Source organism: Podarcis cretensis (genome assembly GCF_951804945.1).
Source record: "Podarcis cretensis genome assembly, chromosome: 13".
In the NCBI taxonomy this organism is placed as follows: Eukaryota; Metazoa; Chordata; class Lepidosauria; order Squamata; family Lacertidae; genus Podarcis; species Podarcis cretensis.
In genome coordinates, this window is record NC_137182.1 from 43,717,749 (window position 1) to 43,734,312 (window position 16,564).

The 16,564-nt window shown below is 38.4% G+C and overlaps 1 protein-coding gene across 1 annotated transcript; it reads right to left on the reverse strand.

Moving 5' to 3' along the window:
• Window positions 1-4,352: 4,352 nt before the first annotated feature.
• Window positions 4,353-16,554, reverse strand: LOC307201970 (vomeronasal type-2 receptor 26-like). Its single transcript, XM_079951554.1, has 6 exons — window positions 14,325-16,554; window positions 13,302-13,593; window positions 11,235-12,095; window positions 10,259-10,486; window positions 5,857-5,983; window positions 4,353-5,374 (listed from the first exon to the last, which is right to left on the reverse strand). The coding sequence occupies exons 1-6, from the start codon at window positions 14,540-14,542 to the stop codon at window positions 4,473-4,475; spliced, it is 2,628 nt and encodes an 875-aa protein (XP_079807680.1). The 5' UTR covers window positions 14,543-16,554; the 3' UTR covers window positions 4,353-4,472.
• Window positions 16,555-16,564: the final 10 nt, after the last annotated feature.

Genomic DNA, 16,564 nt, shown 5'->3' on the forward strand with positions numbered 1-16,564 from the left:
TTTAGATTCAAATGAGCTTGGTACATATCTTGAAATGGAGTATAGCTATGGGTTTCAATACATTAAATTGTGTTAAACTCTCACTTTGCATACTACAGATCTGTAGTGGGAAACCTCTGTTCTACCAGGCCTTGGAGATTGGCCCAACATGCCATCTTGGACAAGCCATAAGCATATTTCCAAGGTTTCACGTTATAGACTATATCAGGGATGGGAAAGTTCAAGAAACTGCTTGAAACCACAAGGTAAGTATCAGATGACCGACATATGGGCACCTCTGTCCCTATGAAGGTGGTGTATGGAATGGGGTAACTCAAGGTGTAACCCACCAGCTAGATCCTCTTCTCTATCCCCACTATGTATTTGTGATGCATACACAAAATTGTAAAAGTATCATTAGCACACATGTGAACCTATTGAAGTTACTGTAGATTGCATGGACAATCAGTTTGTCAGAGAGAATGCTAGAGTGATTGTACGAAGAGCACTTTACTATGTTCAAAATGTTGGGAAAGAGACACATCCAAACACCTTCTTGTAAAAGAGATAATGGCTGGGAGAAGGATGAATCTTTAAAACTGTCCATGGAATTGAAAGCAGCCTTCTGGTGTCCTGATAATACATAGATCCGCTCTACAATTTTGTGTCTTCAGCTTTACGTATTAAACAGGAATATTAGAAGACAAAATGTAGCACAATAGCATAATGTCTGAAATGCAAGAGAAGTTCAAATGGCTTATTAAACTTGCGTATTTATGTTCCATATATAAATCTTACTTGTGGTATCTTGTAGGTACACAGGATAGGTGCTATGTTTGGACCAATATAAGAGTTTGGTCCTCCAATGACTGCAACTGGAGTATTTTCAGCATCGCACTTGTAGTTAGGGATGAATTTGGCCCTTCTTGAGAGAAGCTCTATTGAAGCTTGAAAGGTCCACTTTTCACTAAAATGGCTGTTATACATGTGGAATCCGAGAGTAGCATTGGGCAAGACACAGGGATTTCCATTAATCTCCTTTACAGCAAATGCCAAGGCCAGGATGTGCTGATAGAGCTGAGTCATCATCCTGTATTGAGAGTTGAAGGGTGCACCACAATATATTGTCATAGGAGTAGACTTGGGGTGCATAATAATAATAATAATAATAATAATAATAATAATAATAAATTTTTATCTATACAGTACTCTGCCCATCTGGCTAGGTTGCCACAGCCACTCTGAGTGGCTTCCAACACACGAAAACATAATAAAACATCAAACATTAATAGTAACAATCTGATCCAATATAAAAGTCACAATAACTTTAAAATAAACAATTTACATCAAGCAAAGCAACAATCCGTCATAATCTAATAGTAAACAGTAAAATTAAACACTAGCGAATAATAATTAAACAGTTCACACTTATCAATCTATAATCAATATAATTAATAGCAAATCACAATGTATAAAATATCGCAAAACATACAAACCATGAAAAAGGATCAAATTGAGAAACAAAGACACAGAACTTATGAAACTATTTTTTAAAAAAAAATCCCTGAACTCCTCTCTTCCCAGCTACTGCTGCTGTTCTCAAAATCACATTCTATGATAGGGTTTGTTGGGCAAGGCACCTGACACCTTGACTCTGACTGTCCCAGAGGCTTCCTAGAGGCCAGACCCAACCTGGGGCAGTCTGGGGCTGCTTCCACCTAACTCAGTCAAAGTCCAGGTCCACCCAAATTTGCCTGATTCATTTCAAGATTCACGCACTGTCTGAATCTGCTGCACAGCCCTTGCAACTCCTTAATGGTTTCTCTTTGTCTGTATTTGTGTGTTAGTGATGAATGAATCTGTCATTTCTTTTTTCCTAATTTTCTGCATGATCACATCATGTTGCATTTATATTAAAAAACCATCATGAAAATTCAGCAGTGATATACATATCTTTAGAAAAGCTATCTTGTCAGGCAGAATACTAGGGTGAAACTGTCCTGTAGAATAATCCTGTAGACTAGAAGGGGAATAATCCTGTAGACTAGAGAATAATCCTGTAGACTAGAGGTGGATGAACAAGGAACATCCTTATGGCTTCATGTACTGGATGTATGCAGTGCCCTTAGCATTGAAATCATAGATTTCTTGAATACATATACATATTTTGTTCTGAATTCTTATTCCTTTGTTTAGAGGTTTAATCAATATATCAAAATATTATTATTTTTCAAAACCCCAAGTGAATCTGACATTCAAAATGTGGCTCTATATCGCAGTCCAACCACTTTAAATCTGCCAGCCTCATCGAAAATGGAAGAGAAATAAAAATAGCTTGTTTAACTCCTATGCTGTATGTATTTATAATTTACTCATGCTATCCCATCAAATGGGGGATAGACTTAATGAATTGGTAGAACAACTGAAGCTCCTATAATTTGCTAGCCCACTGGCTATATCCAGTGGAAGTCCAACACCAAGGACTAGGTTAGCTGTGAATAACATCATTTTATAATATGGGTTTTAAAAATTCCAACTTACATATGGTCATCTGAAAATTCCTGAGATGGGTGTTTTTCAAAGGATAGGGTATCTGAAAATATGTAGATCTGAGAAATAATGCCAGCAATGATGAGATCTCCTGACTGATAATATTTGTGAAGAATATGGACAGGCTCTCTGACAGAACACAGAGGAAGAGGAAGAAACTTGCACAAGCTCTGTATCGGCAGTAATATCACCTGCAATGAAAACCCTACCATCTTGCAAGGGATTATTTATTTTTGGCACAAATTTAACTATTTTGCCATTGCTATTCAAATGATCCTGAATAGCAAAGCCTAACTTGAATGGTCATTACTTCAGATGATGCAAAGCTGGAATAGTACAATATATAAAAAAGGGTCACCACAATGATGATTATCTGTGTTTCTATATAACCAGCTCTGAATAGTTCATAGTTATTAACAAGACCTTCCTTATTAATAGTCTTAATTTTAGCATTTTGCATGTGGCCAGAATAAGTCCTGAGGGTGTGGGAAGGATGCTATTAGGAATAATGGGATAATTACAGGTGAGGTAATCACTTGATATGGGTTGTCGAGTCTCTGCAATATGACTAAAGAAAACATGTTTATCGCTTTTCAGCCAAAGTCTTCTCGGAGTCATCCTGAACGGGAGACCAAGAGAGTGAAGGCTTCTGGGAGCAAAGATGGTTCACTTGTCATCTACTGCTGACACTCCATTAACAGATACAATTATGTGTTGGTTAATGATATGGTGCTCTAAAAAAAAGCTGCTTCACAAAGGGAAGACCAATAAATTTTCAGATGGGGTGAGTGATGTAGAGAAAGGCCCAAACACCACATAATGGCCCCAAAGATAAACAAACAGAGCATTAGGTCAGCTAAATATCCATTATTTAAATTACTTTTGAAACTCTGATAAATTACAAGTGGTCTGCTAATGGAAAATTTCACTTGGAATGTGAGCTGACAGCTGGCATAAGAAGATACCATTTTTAGCAAAACAAAACAAAAAGCCTTTTTTATTGTTTCCAGGTAAGAAAGATTATAAACAGGGAAGGGTGTTTTGATTGTTAAGAATTTTCATTTTATATTACTTTTAACTCTTGGTCCTTTTTGTGGAAGTGCTAGCTGCAAAGTGAAACTGAAATCTGTGGGAAACTGTGGACTTTCATGTGGTTTTGGGGCAAGATGCTGATTCTTCTTCTGATAAGTCTCTTAACTTTGCCAGGATTCCTAGGAACTGACAACATCTTGGTTCCCCAACACATTAAAAATTGCTTTTTCAGAACAACAGAGGTTAATCACCTATTCACTCTTTTCTCCGGAGTGAATTCAATAGTCAATATTTATGACTATCATGTGGAGGAAGATTGGAGGAAATTTAAAGACTATTTACAGAAACATTGTAAAATTAACACTTGTTAGAAGGATGTTGGAATAATATTATATGATTTTAGCAGGAATGATATAAAGGATTTGGGAATAACTGACTGTTAATTGGTGAAAGGAGGAAAAGTAAAGTTACATTATATTAAGACAATTTACAGGACAAAAATTTTAAAAGAGGGAAAGGATTTGCTGAAATGGATAATTGACCTAGAATACAAAAAAGGGAGGTGTGAGGAGGTCAAGGAATTAAGCTAATGGAAGATTAGTAATGAGGAGATCTGATGCATTTTTCTTTGTGTTTTTGTTTTTGTTTAATGGGTTTTATTTCTCTGTTTTTTCTTTTTTTATATTGCGATGTGTTGTTTTGTTTTTGTTTAATGTGGTATTTCTACTTTTTCTTTCTGTAATTTTTGAAACTTTAATAAATATTATTTTTTTTTTAAAAAAAGGACTATCATGAATCACCAGGTCTAGAAAAAATTATATAAGGCAGCTGCTGAACACGTCTTTGCAAATATTCTATTGTACACACAGAGAAAAGTACAAAAATGCAGAAAGAACAGGTTTCTTAAGTCTTTAATTTTTCTTCCTTATTAGCTGTTCCCTGTTGTTCAGCTCAGGCCTCAGAATGATTATGTAACATTTGGGGTAAAAGATGCAAACCAGCAGCCCAATACCAGAGGCTAAGATAGAGAAGACCTCCACAGCTACCATATATTTTCCCTTGGTGCTCAGGTAGGAAGGAATAAAGGACAGCCAAACACTGCAGAAGACCAACATGCTGAAAGTGATAAACTTGGCTTCGTTGAAACTGTCTGGTAACTTCCTGGCAAGGAAAGCCACAGCAAAACTTACAATTGCCAGGCAGCTCATGTAGATGAGGACACAGTAAAACATGGTCACAGACCCTTCATTACATTCTAGTATAATTTCTTCCATCACAGAGTGCATGTCCACATCTGGGTATGGGGGAGAGGTTGCCAGCCACACAGTACATATCCCTGCTTGAACAATGGAGCAGGAAAGGAGAATGGAGTGGCCTAGTCCTTTCCCCACCCATTTCCTCATCCTGGATTCTGGTTTTGTAGCCATGAAGGCCAAAACCACCGTGAAGGTTTTTGCCAGGACACAAGAAACAGCAGTTGAGAAGATGATGCCAAAAGCTGTTTGTCGGAGGAGGCACTTCACCTTCTCAGGTCGGCCAATGAAGAGCAAAGCACAAAGGAAGCAGAGCAGGAGAGAGATGAGGAGAGTGTAGGTGAGGTTTCGGTTGTTTGCAATGACAATGGGTGTGTCATGGTGTTTCATAAATGTACCTAGTACCAGAGCTGTGATCAGGGAAAGGAAAAGAGAGCAGCAGGCTAAACTGATGCCCAAAGGTTCTTCATAAGACAAGAAGCTTATATCCTTGGGTAGACATGCATCCTGGTTCTTGCTCGGATAGTCTTTGTCTGGGCATTTATCACAGTCATTCATATCTGGAAAAAATAAGGAAATGACCTTGAGCTCATATCACCTTGTTGGTTCTGATGTTGACTTTCTGTCAGAGAAGAAAAGAGCTCTGCTCAAATTAAAACACATTTTGAATACTGTCTAATGTGCTGCAATGTGGTATTGTTGAATTTAATTGGTTCGGAGCTATGTGGTGCCACAGCCAGAGCCAATGACAACTGAATGTTTATTCTCACTAGTCTGGGTGCAGGCTGTGTAAGTCAGAAGGAGTGGCAAGGCCCCCTCTAGATATGATTTGAACCACATACCACCCAACTACTCTCAATGCATGGTCATTCTGATTTGATTAGCATATTTAGACTATCTGAAGGGCAATGATTACAAAGAGGCAGGATCACACACACAGTAGATGATCTCCTTTTTTGAAACTTAAACCCAGCCTTCCTTACAGCACCATTCAATCCTAAGTACTGAATCTGGATCTATTTAATCTATTTATTTCTCTTACCCTCCTGGTTTGCAATCTTCCCCTCTGGACATGGGATGCAATCGTAGCAGCAAGGGGGCTGTCCCTCCTTCACTTTCTTGCTGGATCCTGGAAGACATCTCTCAGTACAGAAAGAAAGAGGTTGAATCTAATCCACAAATGAAAGAGCAGAAGGTTCATCAAGGGACTAATGACTTTGGAATCCTTTATGTTTTCAGTCCCCTCTCTATGTTAGTAAGCTGACACAGAATTTCAGTAGTATGTAATGGCCATACAGAGAGCAATTGCTTTTTTCATATTCGTAGTAGTAGTAATGTTTGAAATTATGTGATATTCCCTCAATATTGTTCTGGGTTGGCAAGCTAAGATTTGTGAGTTAGCCGAGATGGCAAAAATGACTGCAGCTATCAGGGGCTGCTCCAATCAAAAATTCTATACAGAATGGGAATGCATAGGGGAATAAATGAAAAAATATGGTGTTAAAGCAGAACTTTTAATAGGCAATTGTTAAGCGTGTAAGGACAAAAGAAGTAATTATAATTTAACAGTTTTCAAGTTACTCTATTTTATCAAAGCAACTAGAAAATATATATATTATGATGGGAAGATCTCACACAGGTGAAGGGAAGCAGTGGGGTGAAGGGGAGGGTTAGGTTGAATTTGGGAAATAAAATAATATATGGTACAGCAAAGGATATAATAGATTCTTATAGAATAGTAATACATTTTAACCAGAATAGAAGTTTAAAAGGCGAAGTATAGGTATTTTTTAGTATTTTCATCATTGTAATTGTTATTATTATTTCTTATTGGTAGAAGGCAATGTGAATTTAGACTTCTTTGTTTTGCTGTCTGTATAATTTTTTTTCTTTTTTAAGGCAATAAAAATGAAAAAAAAAAAATTGTTCTGGGATGTGCAGTGCCCCATCTGTTCTGCAAAGATTGCCCTTTCCATTAAAGTACACTTTGAAGTTACTCTAGTTTCCCTGTTAATTTTGTTATAATTCTTACTTTTGAGTATGCTGTCCACTAGGTAAACAAGGTTGGGGATTAATAATAATAATAATAGTAATAATAGTAATAGTAATAGTAATAGTAATAGTAATAGTAATAGTAATAGTAATAGTAATAGTAGTAATAGTAGTAGTAGTAGTAATAATAATAATAATAATAATAATAATAATAATAATAATAATAATAATAATTTTTGAGGAACACAATCTTTGCGAATTCCAATACAAAAATATTCTGGACAAATTCGTGAATTGGAATCAAGCTATCCAAAACCTATGACACTCCTTGGCAAGCTACAACACAATTCTCTCTTTTTAAAAAATATTTTTTATTGATTTTCATCAAGAAAACTACATATCACACCACATTACAACTTTAACAAATTGTCTCATTTTTGGACTTCCTTCAGCCTCTCTGACAATCATCCGAATTAAACTTTAAAAAGTTTAATTCGGATGATTGTCAGAGAGGCTGAAGGAAGTCCAAAAATTACCCATTTCCTAAATTTGCTATTGCCTTTTGACATACCCTTCCACATCTGTTTTTCTTTTTTTGCAATACTTCTTAGGTTTTTACAGAGCTTCTTTAAATGCCACTAACGTTATTTCATTATCACTTATACATTCCCAATACTCCGTTAACTTTCCCCAGTCCTCGATAAACTTTTGATCTCGTAGATATCTGATCTTCCCTGTCAGTTTATCAAGTTCTCCATAGGCCATCAGCTTCATTCTCCACTCCTCCAATGTTGGTACTTGTTCCTGTTTCCATTTCTGGGTCAGTAGTATTCTTGCCGCTGTCACTGCATATTGGAAAAGTTTACAATCCTTTCTATTTATTTCATTTCCTATAATTCCTAAGAGAAAGGCCTCTGGTTTCTTAACAAATGTATATTTCAACATTTTTTTCAGTTCATTATATATCAATTCCCAGAAGCTCTTCACTTTCTTACATTCCCACCACATATGATAAAAAGTACCATCCCTTTCTTTACATTTCCAACATTTCTTGCATGTTTTATACATTTTTACAAGTTTTACCGGTGTAATATACCATCTGTAAATCATTTTCATAACATTTTCCTTTAATGCAGTACATGCAGTAAATTTAATATTTTCGTTCCATAGTTTGATCCAATCATTAAATTGTATATTATATCCAAAATCTCTGGCCCATTGTATCATAACAGATTTAACTTCTTCATCCTTTGTATGCCATTCCAGCAATATCTTATACATTTTAGATAAAATTTTATATTCATTATTTATTATTTCTATTTGAAATTTTGAATCTTTCTCTACAAATCCATATTCCTTAAGGTCCTTTTTAAACATTTCATTTATTTGAAAGTAATGCAACCATTCATATACATACTCTTTTACTTCTTCATAGGGTTTCATTTTCCATTTCCCCCCTTCCTTAATAATCAAATTTCCATATGTAATCCAATTCCTTCTCATATTGATTTTTTTAACACTCATAACCTCTAATGGAGACAACCAGTGCGGAGTTTTTGGTTCAAGTAGGCTTTTATACCTATCCCATATTTCTATCAACGATCTTCGGAAAATGTGGTTCTCAAAACCTTTGTGGATTTTCTTCTTTTCAGACCATAAATATGCGTGCCACCCAAATCTGTTGTCAAATCCTTCTATATCTAACAACACTGTATTTTCTAATTTTACCCATTCCTTTAACCAACAGAGACATGAAGCTTCATAATATAATTTCAGGTCTGGCAGGGCGGAGCCTCCTCTTTCTTTAGCATCTGTTAATAACTTAAATTGAATTCTTGGCTTCTTACCCTGCCAGATATACCTTGAAATTACTCTTTGCCATTCTTTAAAAGTCACAGTCCCTTTGATTATTGGAATTGTCTGAAACAAAAATAACGATTTTGGCAGTACGTTCATCTTTATCGTTGAGATCCTTCCGCACAGCGATAACTTCATTCGTCCCCACAACTCCAGAATTTTCTTTATTCCATTCCACACTGGTATATAATTATTCTGATACAAATCAATATTCTTAGGGATTATCCAAATACCTAAATATTTCACCTTCTTCACCACTTCTATACCTATTTGTTGTTGCATTGTTCCTATCGTATCTTGATCCATGTTCTTAGCAATTATTTTAGTCTTTTTCTTATTCAATATAAATCCTGCCACTTGACCAAATCCTTCCACCTCTATAAGTATGTTTTTAACACTTTCCAAAGGTTCTTCCACCGTTAAAACCAGATCATCGGCAAAGGCTTTAACCTTCTATTCATTCCGGCCTACTGCGACCCCTGCTACAACACAATTCTCAGCATGTTAAGAACAAAATATACCTGTCAGGTGGCAGAGGAACCAACTCCCACTGCAGGTTGCCAGGAATGGATAAGAAAAGGAAAAGTCCCTACCATCTACTTTTTATTCAATATTTACAGAGAGAGGCTTGGGAATGCAGCCTCTTGGAATAATGGCGTTGTCCTCAGTAAATCTGCAGCCCCCTTCTCTCCCACATCCTCATTCATCAACAGTACCCCGCCTATGGTTGCCACTTAGTGCCATCTGTCTTCAAGACCTTTGCTCTCACTCTCTTAAGGCTTGCCAGGATCTGGGAGATGGTGGGTCTGAAATGCTTTCTAGTGATAAAGTGTCAGCCAGCTGCTCCAGCTCTGCCTCCTCCTCCTCCTCTCCTAATATTTCCCAACTCCCCCCCCCCCATCTTCCTTTGAGCTGTGACCTCCATTAAACCCCTGTTGTAATTCTTTTTCTTTGGAAGGGTCAGGCTGGGGAAGTGGTCTCCACCATTCCTCCCCTACCCAGTCCCTGATTTTAAAACTAATTTTGAGATCACTCCCTTTTAAAGATTGATGCTTGCATTCGTAATGGTCTCTTGCTCTTCACACCTTTCTTCTCATGTCCCTCCTTCACTCATGTCTCCTCCTTTCATCTCTTTCACGAGCACCCTGAGAAGTTGTTGTTCTCCTGCACCTGCTGCTGTCTGTTCTCAGTTTCTTCCTCTGGTATTATTATGCCTCCTTTCCCCACCTTTCTAGCAAGAAAGACAATGTCCTGGGGCCTATCAATTCATACCTCATCCTTCACTCTGTCAGAAATCAGTATTTAATAAGTGTAAAGAAATCCAAATTGCTTTGGTTTATTTTACAATAGTTTTCTTCTTTTCTACTTAGGATTCTAGTTGAAGTCCCCCAGCGGAAAAAATAATCCATTTAATTAGTCCAACTTACTACTTGTCTGCATTGTTTGATATATTGTTGCTTCAAGGTCACAATGATCGTGAAGATGCACCACTCATCAATTTACAACTCAAAAGATAGTGAGTAGTCCTGCAGGTGGATAATGATTTCTTATTCAATACTGAATCTCTTTTGAATTAGCAAACAATGAAACCTTACCTGGTTAAACCAACTGTGCCATGTGATGGCATCTTCATCAAGGAGTAATGGTTGGCCTGAAGGAGCGTGCGGATCTATCCTCCCAACTCTCGCTCGGTGCAAACTTTGGTTGGCAAATATAATCCAATTGACAATATCCAAGCTAGATGCTGCCTCTCCATTCTGGTTGATGAAGACCACATCTCCTGCAGTATTGTTAAATGAGATGCTTCTCAAAAAGTGATTGAGCTAGATTGAAATCAGAAAAGACAGGGGTTTGGAAAAGACATCAGTCTAATGCAGGGAGGAGTATTTTTTCCCTATGAGCAGAACCTACAGCAAATGGTCAGTGACAGCAACTGTCAGTGGATTCAGGCCCAAGCATGGAGAGAGTCAACCAGTTTTATTTCACACGCATGCCTCTCTCTGAAACTTCCTTACAACCCGTCTCTCTCTGAATGCCCGCAAGTTAAATATGTGTGAGTAGCGAGGTTTCTCTCTCTCTCTTACTCCTCACTGTCACTGAACATCTTGGAAGACACAGCAGTGGTGTGCAAACACGTGCTCTAAGGAAGGATTTGGTTGATATGGGATAGAGGGAATGCTGAACATCTCTCAACCATTACCACAGCTTCCTATATATGAATGCAGTGGCACTTCACTGGGCTGTAAAGCTTCCCTCATACAAATGCTTTCTCTTCAAACACAAGGCAGTACCTGCTCAAGGATGAACACGACCATCATTTCCCTTTCCTATAGGGCCTACTGTCATTTGCAAGCAGCACAATATGTGGGGAATCATCTAGGATACCATCATATCAGTGCCACCTCCTACTCTGTCTGTAGAATTATAAATTCAGTTCTTTGTTCTTCTTCCTAACACACCCGCTCAAATGTTTGAACTCTGAGAGGAAAGAACAAGTTGATAGGCTTTTGGGAATCCAAAAAGTGTCAGGAAGGAAGAGGACTTTCACAGTTGAGGATGTTCAGCCTTTACCTGCCAAATCTGTTGATTCATATTCTTCCCTCTCCCTTTGTATGGCATTCTTCTATGTCTGAATCTGGAAGTGGACATGGCATGTAAGGCATGGGCCATGGCGTAGACAGCACTGTGGATGCTATAACTGTGACCTGTCATGCTCATTTCAAAAAGTGATCCAGGAAGGCTCTCCAGCTTCTCTTCTCCGGTGCAAATATTCCCCTCCACCTTGTCTGAAGTGATATCTGGGAGTGCACATTCAAAGGCCTGTTGCCAGAAGTCCCTGATAAAACCGTCCCCATCTGTGCTGGAAGGGTTTCTGTGCACAACATACTGATGAAATCCTGGTGGGTTTCTGAAGTGAATTTCAAAGGATATAGCACCATTGAATACTCCTGCATCCCAGTACCTTTGAAAGACAAATGAAGCGAACTCAACCTGTGCTGTTATTATCCATACTTTACTTTCTACATTCTTTGTCATGTCATCATGATCTGAAAAGTATGAAAGCAATCTTAAAGATGCCATGGAATAAGATTCTCCAGAGGCAATCACTACTTTAGCATTGCTGCTAAAAATTTTCTCGTTTATTGTTGCCCCCTGTGTTAGCATTCCAGGAATTTCAGAAATAAAACTAAAACTGGGGATTCTTTCTAGGAATGCAAAGCAGACACCACTCTTGGTAAACATTGGGGAAATAGTTTGCACAAATCTTTCTCCATTGTCATTGTCTGTTGCAATAATTCCAATCCACGTCCACCTGAAATGCAGAAGCAAAGAGAGAATTCCCTCATACTGAAGGGCTTCTGTAGCTGCCATCTGGTAGAAGGGAAGCCCTGGGCTTTTATCATTCATCACTGGAGCAGAGCCATAAATGAGCTGAAGAGGGAATAGAGGAAGAGAAGAGACAAAGTGATATTTGCAGAGTTCTTTCAAACTATTAAAATACATTATTTGGTGAATCCTGTTAGTCAGATATGCCTTTTGCCACCCACCAGGTGTTGCATTCCTTTCTCACTTATACTAAAGACGCACATGCAGATGAGCTGAAAATTGTGATCATCTCCCATTCCTGCTTGTTACACATTTGTTATGTTGACCAGACAGGGGCATTGTTCTTATATTATCTTATATTTTTTTAACTTACGCATACTTGCAAAATTTGGCAGGGTCTTGTACGATGGATGAAACTGATTGGAGGGACACATAATGCCCTAAACAGAGGATTGCCTAACACTGCGTAAGACATTATTTAGTGTAGCCATGTCAGAATTGCAACTTGGGTCGCATACACATTCCTTCTCTGGAACTTCTTTTGTATTCATGATGCACATACCCCAAGACACAGCAGAACTGCCATTTCTCCCTCTTCTTTTTCAAGACTTCTCAGACATCATTTATGAACATTTATTTCACTTTGAAACCAGCCGCTCAGTACTATTACTGTTTTCCTGCATAACTGGATTATATCTGCAATTTGTCATACCTTCAGAGTGTTTAATTTGAAAGTGCTTTCCCCCTAAACATACACATATCGTGTGTGGAGCCATGGCTGGTGAGGGAGAAGCCCACTCTCCCACCAATTGCCTTTGGGATGTCCTTAATATGTGTTACAGGTAGGTAGCCATGCTGTTCTACCATAGTCGAAACAAAAAAATGCCTTCCAGTAGCACCTTAGAGACCAACTAAGTTTGTTATTGGTATGAGCTTTTGTGTGCATGTACATTTCTTCAGATACTTAATGTGTGTGTAAGAGATTGGGTGTGTGACATATTTTTTCTGGTATTGCAGCCTTTCTTTCCCCTAATTCAGGTAATTTTATTTTATTTTAATTCTGTACCACCTTTACATTCCAAAGAACTGGTTCTGCTCCAATTTCATCCCAACCCAGAACTGGTAATACACCCTGAACAGGTGCTGTGAAAGTGTGCATGCACATGAAAGCTCATACCAAGAACAAACTTAGTTGGTCTCTAAGGTGCTAGTGGACAATTTTTTTATTTTATATATTTCTACTGCATCAGAGCAACACGGCTACCTAACTAAAACTCAAGCTAACAGAGGTATAGTACATAGGTGTCCTACCTGCGGAATCTTATAGATATCCAAAACAGTTGCCACATAAAAGGAGATTTCAGAATCAAGTCCCCCAATGACCCCAGCCAGATTATTTTCAACATCACATATATAGTTAGGAACAAATTTCTCCACCCTGGATAAAAGCAGCAGTGTGGCAAGATATGTGCTCCTTGCATTCTTATAGCTGTCATATAAGTGGAAACCCAAGGTGATATTGGGTAAGATGTGAGGGTCTTCATTGATCTCCTTGACTGCAAATGCCAAGGCCACAATGTGCTGGTAAAGCTTAGGCACCACCCTAGAATGAGAGTTGCAAACAGTTGTACATATCAACAGTAAATCATATAGACTTCAGTGGAGTTAACTCCCTGTCTATTCCATTGATGAACAGTTCTTATAATTAGCAAGTTCTTCCTGATGTTTAGACAGAATCTCCTCTCTTGCAACTTGAATCCATTGGTTTGGGTCCTTCCCTCTGGAGCAAGAGAAAACAAGCTTGCTCCATCTTCCTGGTGACAGCAGTTGAGATAAATTGAAAATGGCTATCCTACATCCACTCAGTCTTCTATTTTCATAGCTAAACATACTCAACCCCCTCAACTTTACCCCATAAAGTTAGACTTCCAGACCCTTAATCATATGTGTCACCCTCTTCTGCACATGTTGCAGCTTGTCAATATCCTCCTTAAATAGTGCTGTACACAACTGAACACAGTACTCTAGGTGTGGTCTGAGCATGGCAGAATAGAGCTGCTCTATTACTTCTTTTGATTGGGGCACTATACTTCTGTGGATGCAGACTCCTTGATCATTTTCAAGTGTGCTACTGGCAAGCCGATGTTCCCTATCGTAGATTTGTGTAGCAGGTAATTTCTGCCTAAGTGCAAAACCTGACATTTGCCCCTACTGAAATTCATTTTGTAATTCACAAAATTCTACGTTTCATAATATATACAATCATTATTCTGAGGCTGCATCTGTAGGTTTGATCATTCCTGTGCTGTAATAAATGAGTGGCTTAGTTCTTACACGAGCTCTTCAGGCAGCGCTGGTGGAGGTTCCTCAGTGAATGTTGCTGCAGATGAGATGAAGCCACTATGGAAAACAATGCCACCAATGAGGAACTCTCCTGGCTGATGATACATGTGAAGTGGACGGTGTGGACTTTGGAGCTTGCATTTTGCTCTTTGAGCCTGACATACAATGTAAGAAATCAGTTCCAGCAACAAGAACATTAAAACCTCCATTCTGAACACAAAGGCAACTGTTTGTTATATGCAGAAACTACGTTTTCTCTTTTCTGAGTTAAAATTGTCTGTTTTAAATGGTAGTTTATTTTCCCAAAACGACGCAATCTGGGAGTATCCAAAATCAGACTAAAATTATAGCCCTGTTAATTATCAAGCAGGAATGTAGTTATTCACCCAATGCTAAGAATTCCCTCTGGAATTGCTGAAGAAAATCTGTTTGTCACCTATTCAAAACTGTTATTTTTATTACCCTTTCATTAGATAATAAAAGACCAGTGGTGTATTGATGAAGTTAGAAGTTAGAAGCACATTACAGAAGACCTTGTAACCAACTGAATTTTCAAAATATGTAATCATCATCTTGGAATTGGGGTCCCTTCCAGCTCTATGAGTCTAGGTTACATGAGCCACTGCTTGCCTTAATAACGGTACTGTGTAAGAGGAAAGTCCAGGGAGAACAGCTACATGGTCTGCTCTATGAGCTATGGAGGACTGTTTTGTTGGATTGTGGCAAAATGAATATAAGGAGATTTAGTCCATCTGTTATATGCCACATCAAATACACTTGGTCATGCTTTATTTCTTTCTTATGATAAGCTGTCCCCTGCTGTTTAAATCTGGCCTCAGCAAAATGATATAACATTTGGGGAAGAAGATACAGCCTAGTAACCCAAAACTAGAAGCCACAATAGAAAAGATCTCCGCAGCCACCATGTACTCTCCCTTGGTACTCAGGTAGGTAGGAACAAAGGACAGCCACACACTGCAAAAGACCAACATGCTGAAGCTGATGAACTTGGCTTCATTAAAACTTTCTGGTAACTTCCTAGATAGGAAAGCCACAGTGAAACTGACCATGGCCAGCATTCCCATGAAGCCTAGGACACAGTAGAACATGGTGACTGATCCTACGTTACATTCCAGTACAATTTCTTTAGTCATTGAGTGCTTGTCTAAATCAGGGAGTGGGGGAGCAACTATCAGCCAGGCACTACAAATCATCACTTGAATGAGGAAGCTGAAAAGAACAATGGAGATGGCCAGATGTTTCCCCACCCATCTCCTCACTCTGGACCCTGGCTTGGTAGCCATGAAAGCTAGAACCACTATAGTTGTTTTTGCTAAGATGCAAGACACTGCTACTGAGAAGATGACTCCAAAAGCAGTTTGTCGAAGGAGGCAGGTTATTTTTGTGGGCTGGCCAATGAATAGTAAAGGACAAAGGAAGGAGAGAATGAGGGCTAGGAGGAGAACATAGGTGAGGGTCTGATTGTTGGCTTTGACTATGGGAGTTTCTTTGTGCTTGATGAAGATCCTAAGCACCAAAGTTGTAGCGAAGGTCAATAAAAGAGCAAGTGTGACCAAACTGATCCCCAGAGGCTCATTGTAAGTCAGGAAACTTATTTATTTTGGAAGACATATATCTTGGCCAATGTTTGGATACTGATCTTCTGAACATTGAAAACAATCATCCATGTCTGAAATCAAATATGAAAAATAAAGATAAAATGGTATTTAAGTATGGCTTTCAGTTCCTGAATGAGGGTAGTGAACTTGAAATATCAAAAGTTGATTTTGCAGTAAGAATTATAGGAAATTCAAACTCTTGCATAATCTGAGCTCAATGGCAATTAGAGCCTGCTTTCTCATGGGTTCCAAGCAAATCCAGAAAAATAAACAAATTGAAACCATCCTGCTCACAGCTGAAGGTGTCAGAGGCCTCTGTGTCTATTCATTTCTTTGTTTGGGGTTGGAACTTGCACAATATTTTTGTTTCAGCTGATCCAAACTACTGATATTCATATCCCCTATGAATTTAATTGATATTCTGTTCAGCCACCCAAGTTACCTCATGTGAAGTATGTGGAAGACAGCCCTGGATCGTTTGACCCTTTTATTATTTCTTTAAGGTTACCAGATTTTTTCCAGATTAATCCAGAGACACTTTTCAACTTCAATGGATTTTGAATGGGGACTGATTTGTAAATCCGGTGACTGTCCCTGGGAAACGAGGATGTC

Coding starts and splice junctions, on each gene's coding strand:
- LOC307201970 (XM_079951554.1), bottom strand. CDS start 14,542: ATGGAGGTTTTAATGTTCTTGTTGCTGGAACTGATTTCTTACATTGTA. Junction 13,594..14,324: donor GCGCTGCCTGAAGAGCTCGT/GTAAGAACTAAG, acceptor CTCTCATTCTAG/GGTGGTGCCTAAGCTTTACC. Junction 10,487..11,234: donor TGAATCAACAGATTTGGCAG/GTAAAGGCTGAA, acceptor ATTTCAATCTAG/CTCAATCACTTTTTGAGAAG.